Source organism: Tupaia chinensis, unplaced genomic scaffold (assembly GCF_000334495.1).
Source record: "Tupaia chinensis unplaced genomic scaffold, TupChi_1.0 Scaffold000161_1, whole genome shotgun sequence".
In the NCBI taxonomy this organism is placed as follows: Eukaryota; Metazoa; Chordata; class Mammalia; order Scandentia; family Tupaiidae; genus Tupaia; species Tupaia belangeri.
The window spans coordinates 2,073,982-2,080,733 of record NW_006159632.1 but is presented as its reverse complement, the minus strand read 5'-3'; the positions used below and the strand labels follow the sequence as shown (position 1 = coordinate 2,080,733).

Below are 6,752 nucleotides of genomic sequence, written 5' to 3'. Positions count from 1 at the left end.
CGGCCCCCGGCCCTCCCCAGCCACAGTGAGGCGGCAGGCCCTCCGAGGCAGACGTCAGCTCTGCCTTCATCCCGGGGCACCCACTTTCCACTCTGGTCTTTGCAGGCCCGCCTTCCCCTGGCTCGCCAACTAGTGTGTTTTCAGTGATGTCTCCGATACCTCACACAGCGATTCTGCTTTCTGGGGTGCGTGTGTGGTTTTAGACAGTCTCATGGTGTCACAGTCCTCCTGCCTCACCCTCAGCAACAGCTGGGACCACGGGCACAGCCGCCAGGCCCAGTGCCTTCCCAGACAGGCTCTTACTGTGTTGCCCGGGCCGGCCCCAAGCCCAAGGAGCGAGGACCACAGACGTCCCCACCGTACCGGGCTCTGAGAACGAGGGCCAGGAGTCAAGCCGGGCCTCCCTCGGTAGTGCCCACAGCATGCGCTCTCAAGAACTGCACCAGCTGGGAGCTCGGAGGCTCCTCAGAGCTGCGCCACGAGAAACTCGGGCCCTGGGTTGGTCACTGCATTTACAGCTGCAGAGGATCCCTGACAAGTTCTATGGAGACCTCGTTTTTCTTGTGGGTAGGGGACTGGTTCGTAACATTTCCTTTGAGCTTAAGCTCGGAAAACACCACGTGAGAAACCTTAGGTGGATTATTACTGACTTAGAAGCACATTACTTACACAGAAATCCAGGGTGGGCCACCCCCACAGTCTGGTGGTTAAGGTATGGGAGTGGATTCCATATGGACCACCACGGCTCAAATTCCGCCCCCAAGCCCCGACGTGATGGGGAAACAGAAGGGACTCCGGCATCGCCACACCTCACTGGAGGCTCTCTCCCACCTCCCCTCTCCCTTTGGAGTGAAATAAAACAAAACAAAAAGGAATCTTCCCCTCTTAAGAATCCTGAGGCCAGCTTCCCTCAGACTGCTTACCTGGTATTTCCTAGGTCCTATGGCTGCCATCCAAATGCCCATGCTCACGTCTTCACCCTGCACATGCCCGTCAAGTTCAAATGCATTTGTAAAGGCAATGCCACCCCAGCCCCGTGGTGACCAGTCTTTTTACGTGGCTGTTACTGTAACATGCAATGCCAAACGTGGACCAGCACCGACACACAGGGAAAGTGGGTGCCCGGTGCCACACACCCTCAGCACAGGCCCTGGGGGGTGACAGCGAGCAGACAGCCCACCCTGCACTCCACCTTCAGCCTCTGGCACCGACAGTGTGACGGGCACAGTGGCACCGGCGAGCAGGCACAGCGTGTCCCACACGCTCCTGGCGTCAACAGGAGGAAAGCGTTCCTCCCCAGCCACAGAAAGCAACACTCCAGGGCTGTGCTCGCAGGTGAGACTGAGGCTCAAGACCACTGAGGAGAGCTGGAGTCCAGTTTTAAGGGAAGGACCTTCGCGGTGCTTTTGATGCAGAAAGGGTAACATGCATCTCCCACGGGAAGCTGGCCCTGCCTGCAGTGGTTGACGCCGCAGGAAGGTGCCCTAAATACCTGGTAGGTCTTCAGTCTCCCCGCGTTGCCCGCCAGCCACTCGACGATGTCACTGGAGATCACGTACCCTGAGCCACATGCGAAGGCTGGGTAAGCGGGGCCGGGGTACTCGAGCTCCTGCCACTTTCCCGTTCGGTCAACTGCCCAGTTCAACCTGAAACTGAGACGGAAAGGCATGGGCTTCTGCCTGCTGGCTCACACATCCTGCCCAGCGCGTTCACTCCTCCATCGCTGCACAGTACAGCGCTTGCAGACGGGAGAGGAGAGCTCTTAAGAAACAGATTTCCTTCCTGTGAAAGAGTTGGGGCACCCTTGACAGGGTCTTCCCACTGGGAGCCCAGCAGCCAGCCAGGGTCCTGGGCACCAACGGTGTGCTCAGGCAGAGCCAGGGTGCAGACCCAAGCCTTCCCACATGGCCACAGCACTGGTGCCACTGCGCACCAGGCTAAGAAAACACTCCTCAAGGTTGAGAAGGATCATCTCCCCAGGTATTTCATCGGAGAGACCGACGTTAAATTCCCTCAAAGTTGCGTGTATGAACTGCCTACCCGGGGAGGGAAGCCCACTGACCTGTGTCCTAGTGGGTACTATACAAACCCAGTCCATCAGCCAGGTTCCTAAGCCACACCTGTGCTCCCAAGGAAGCACATCAGAGATGTTCTGAATCCAAATTTACTTCACGAACCGTGAGCAGCTCCTGCTGTGCCCCATTTACGAACGTTTCTAGGGCACGGGAGCAGAAGTCACATCTCTTCTGATTACATTAGCGGGTTTTCATTAAGGAAAATTGTTCTTCCCTCTAACTGAGAACTTGCAATATAAGAAGGTGTTGGGACCAGCAGCTGGCATAATGACTGTGTCGCCGGACTCCCATGTAGTTGACTGTGGTTTGAGTCCCAGACCCGGTGGCTTAAACTCACACCGGGACCAAGTGCTGCATGCCCAGGAACCCGAGGAAAAGGGACTGCGACGTGGCCATCTCCCCTGGGGGGCGATTTCTCGCTTTCTGTCTCTCTCTCTCTTTCTGGCGAGCGCACGTGCCCTACAGCAAAAACCTCTCCAAAAAAAAAATGAGGGTGTCTCTACAAGACATGTAATTACAAAATATTACTCATAGTTTTCAAAAACTGCTTTGCAACAAGATAAACTCACCCTGTAATTCCATTTCCTCACAGACTTTGGAGCCCCCACCTAATAGCCCAGAAGTCTTAAGAGGATCCCTGCTCCTTCAGCTCGCTGCTTGTAACTAAAAACGGCCTGCACATTCACCAGGTATTCAGACACCAGTCGGCTGACAATGTTGAACTTACTTTCCCCACCAAAAATTAGGCCCGTCCAGATGCTTCTGAGCAATCCTGTGAAACACGGCCTCCAGGTCTACGTAACAGTCGTCATCCGTCTTCAGCAACAGGTCGAAGCTCATGCTCTCCACGGTCCTGTGGGCAGAGGATGGCATGTCCGTGCCCAGGGACTCAGTGGGGCACTGACACCCCGCTCGCTGTGCTGAGCCCGAGTGTATCTGGGACACTGCTGCCTGCAGCCTCGGCCCGCTCGGTGTCACTCACTAAGTGGCCGGCCCCAGAAAAGTACCAGGTTGAACAAAAGCCTGGCTTTGGTGTCAGGTGCTCTTAGGCCTCACGCAGTCGGGCGGGACCTAGACAAGTTCGTCGAGGTCATCCTCATTGATCCACTCCATAAAGCTACCAGGAGCAACCCTGACACCCAGTGGATCACCAGACCAGGCCACAGCACAGGGAGATACGGGGGCGGATGTCCACAGGCCACGAGAGCAAGGCCCTTGGAAAGGGCCACGAGTTCCAGCACTCGATGGCTCTGGCCGTGCAGCCTGGAGAGGGCGCAGTCCTCTCCAGCTCCCCCGTTACCGCTGATCTAAGAAACGTTTGTGAGATCATACCTCAACGATTTGGGGCAGTCGTGTCTGCTTACAGTGTTCCTTGTCTGTTACACTGGTCTGGAGATTGTCTCACGGATGCTCTGTCAGACTACGGAAGTCCCAAGTGCAATAATGTTTGGAGACTATAAATGATAGTGTATCTTGTTTCTAATAAGGTCAGCTTTGTCTGCTTTATCTTATTAGGGAGTTATATGTTGGTGTTTAAAACGTGTGGTATAATAGGTGTAAAAATAAATTCTTTAAAACAGGGGGGAAAAGTCCTAGAGAAACTAACAGTGTCACCCGTACTGTGTTAGTAATTCCAACAAGTGCCCAGGGTCCCAGAGGAGAACGGAGAAGGGAGTGCAGCGTGGCCATCCCCGCTGGGGGGCGATTGCTCGCTTTCTGTCTGTCTCTTTCTGGTGAGTGCATGAACCCTATAGCAAAAAACTCTCAAAAAAAAAGGGAACAGGACCAGCCTGGGACCTTGTGTTACAGGAACTGGATCCCACATGATCAACCCTCAGTTCAAGTCCCAGCCCTGGTGGCTTAAATATGCATGCACATGCATGTGTGTCCAAAACCTCAAGAAGAGGGAGAAATGAAGAGACTGCGGTGTGACCACGCCCCATTCAGGGGGGCGTTCTTTGGTGAGCGCACAGGCAAATTAAGACGTAGTAAGCAAGTTCTGGCGTGCCGGCATCCGACAACCTACCACCTGTAGAAGCTCAGTAATTTTGCAGGAACGTTGCGGTAAGTGTCCACCACGTCCACGAAAACGATGTCTTTGTGGGTGCTGCTCTCCTCCCTCAGGAGGGCGTCTTCCCCTTCCAGCAGACTCAGGTGGCGGGCAAGTCTCTGCGGGCGGGAGTGAAGGCTGCGTAACAGAGCGTCACCTTCTGAAAGGCAAGGTTGCGAGCTGGGGAAAAGTGCTACCGCATGCTCAGGGCCCAGAGCTGCTCCCGTGAGCACTGCACTGCCTTCCCCGAGCAAATCCAACAGAAATTCAGCTGCTGGAAGTTCAGGGAGGGAGATGGGGCTCGTCCATTGCTGGGAGAACGGAGGGAGGCCTCCACCTTGGAGAGCACTGCAGCTGGACGCTCAGGAGGTACGATACACTGTGTCACCACAGACACCAAGTACGAACACAGCCGCTCACGGAACCCTCTGCCTGCCCAGTGATGCCCCGGGCCCACAACTAGTTCTCCAGTGCGGAGAACCCCTTTTCTCAGCCTACGGGAGTCTCCCGCTAGTGGCTCACACTCACCACATGAAGTGTTTGCAACCACGTCAGACTACATATTTCATTTAAAAGGCTGAATGTGACCACGCACCCATAGTACTATTCAGAATAAATGAGAGCGATGATGCCAGATTTACATTATCGTGTCGTGATGTGCCTGGTCGCTTTCTGGCGCTCCTAGAAGGTAGCCTGCTGCATGGGCAGAACATTATTCCAGCTTTGGGAAACAACCCTGCGGTCCCGGGGCAGCCGCGGCCCACTCACTCTAAGCTCCCTGCATTACTCCAGCTTTGGGAAACAACCCTGCGGTCCCGGGGCAGCCGCGGCCCACTCACTCTAAGCTCCCTGCTTATCAGCCAGTTCATCTAACTCAGTCTCGGAATCAAAACTGGGTCGTTAAGTCAGGGGTGACTGTACTGCACACTCTCTGTTGTCAGAAATAAGTGCGTATGCGGCAGAGATAAAGTAAGAACCAGAGGGTGGCATGAATCCCTGGCTGTGGCATTCCCTTTGAGTAGGGGGAGAGACAACTAGTTCCCGGGGGGGGGAGGGGGCTTCATTTCTAAAACCATCAGAAGCAAACATGACAAACAGGTAAGTACCTTGTCATTTTTTAAAGAATTATTATTATTTTTAAAATTTGTTATAGAGCATGTGTGTGCATGTGAGAGAGAGAAAGCAAGCTGCCAGGTCCAGGACTCAAACTGCAGCTGGCCATGTGGGAGTCCAGCACCTTAATGACTATGCCACCTGCGGTATAATTTTTGAGTGAGGGATCTAGGGGATGTAGTACAGTACTCTCTATTTTGGGTGTTTTTAAGATATTTAATAATAAAAATGATTACTCATATGCTTAAAATACATTTCATCTGTAGCTCACAAGTTAACGTCAGTTAAACATACACAGGGACTGTCCCCCGATTCCCAGGGACTTAGGGCAGCAATCCTCTCACTAGAGCAGGGTTAAGTCTGTCTGAGTCAAATCAAAGGACATTTCTGAAAAACAACAAGTGAGCTGCTGGGCGTGACAGGAAAGAGACAAAGGAGAATCCAGCCCTGTCCTCTGCCACTGCGGAGGGAAGGGATGGGGTCTGGTGGCCTGGATCGGCCTCCTGCCCTGCTGCCGTCTGTGACATACTGGCTGAGGACAGGCACACGGGCCCATGGGTACAGACCCTCCCCGGAACCTCCTTCCTCTACTCCCCACCTCGGGGCTCGGGGTGTGCGTGTGACATGCTAGGCAGCAGTTGGCCGTGTGGGACGCGGCTCCCTGCGTGACACTTAACTGCTGCACGTCGGGACCAGCTCGACATTTTTTTCATGACAGAAATAAAGATCATGGGCCAGCCGCTGCAGCCTAGTGGCTGAGAGAGCTGGACCCCACATGGCTGACCAGGGTTCGAATTCCGGCCCCAGCAGTAAACATGCCAGGCATCTGTGTGTGGCCCAGAATCCTGATAGAATGGAGAAACAGAGACAGGACTATGGCGCGACCATGCCGCAGGGAGGGTGCTCTCCCACTGTCCCCTACTCGGGCCACATCAAAGGAGACTGGGGGCCCGAGAGTCGGTGTGCTCCCCAGCTCTCGCCGGACCACTTACCCTGAATGGTGTAAATGAAACCCCCTGCAACTCCCTCCACACCTTCCATGAATTCGCGTGGCAATGCACCTTCCCCGGCCTGGAAGGAGTGAGGACAGAGCATTCAGTGTCTCTCTTCTAAAAATCGCTTTGTTATTAATGTCTTTTAAGCCGGATCTGGGGACATTACTAAGATGACGCCACTGCAGCAGGGGACTGCATCAAAGGGGGTGGCACACTGACCCTCACACTGTCAGGGCAGCATGACCCACTCCCCGGGACCCGTTCCGGACTGAGGATCAGGTCTACCTGCGTCCACACGCCACTCCGGCTTCTGTAGCCTCACAGATTCGTGTACTTCATGCCATGACCACACAAAACCCAGTTTCTTTCTTTCTCTGTTTTTTTGTTTGTTTGTTTTTTCTTTTTTTTGCTATAGGGAAAAAGCAATGTATTTCACATTCCAACCCCACACCATTTCAAAAAAAATTTTACCACTACCTTTGATTTCTTGGAGACTGAAAACTCTCATAAGTTCAAAAA

At 53.9% G+C, this 6,752-nt stretch overlaps 1 protein-coding gene across 1 annotated transcript in view; it reads right to left on the bottom strand.

The window, feature by feature from the left end:
- The window catches only part of B3GALNT2 (beta-1,3-N-acetylgalactosaminyltransferase 2), a gene marked incomplete at its 5' end in the record, with an annotated part of 28,756 nt that overhangs the window by 3,493 nt on the left and 18,511 nt on the right, over nt 1–6,752 (bottom strand). The window contains 4 exon segments of the mRNA XM_014586810.1: nt 924–980; nt 1,493–1,652; nt 2,803–2,928; nt 4,102–4,285. Of these exon segments, the coding sequence (XP_014442296.1) occupies nt 924–980; nt 1,493–1,652; nt 2,803–2,928; nt 4,102–4,285 (527 nt within the window).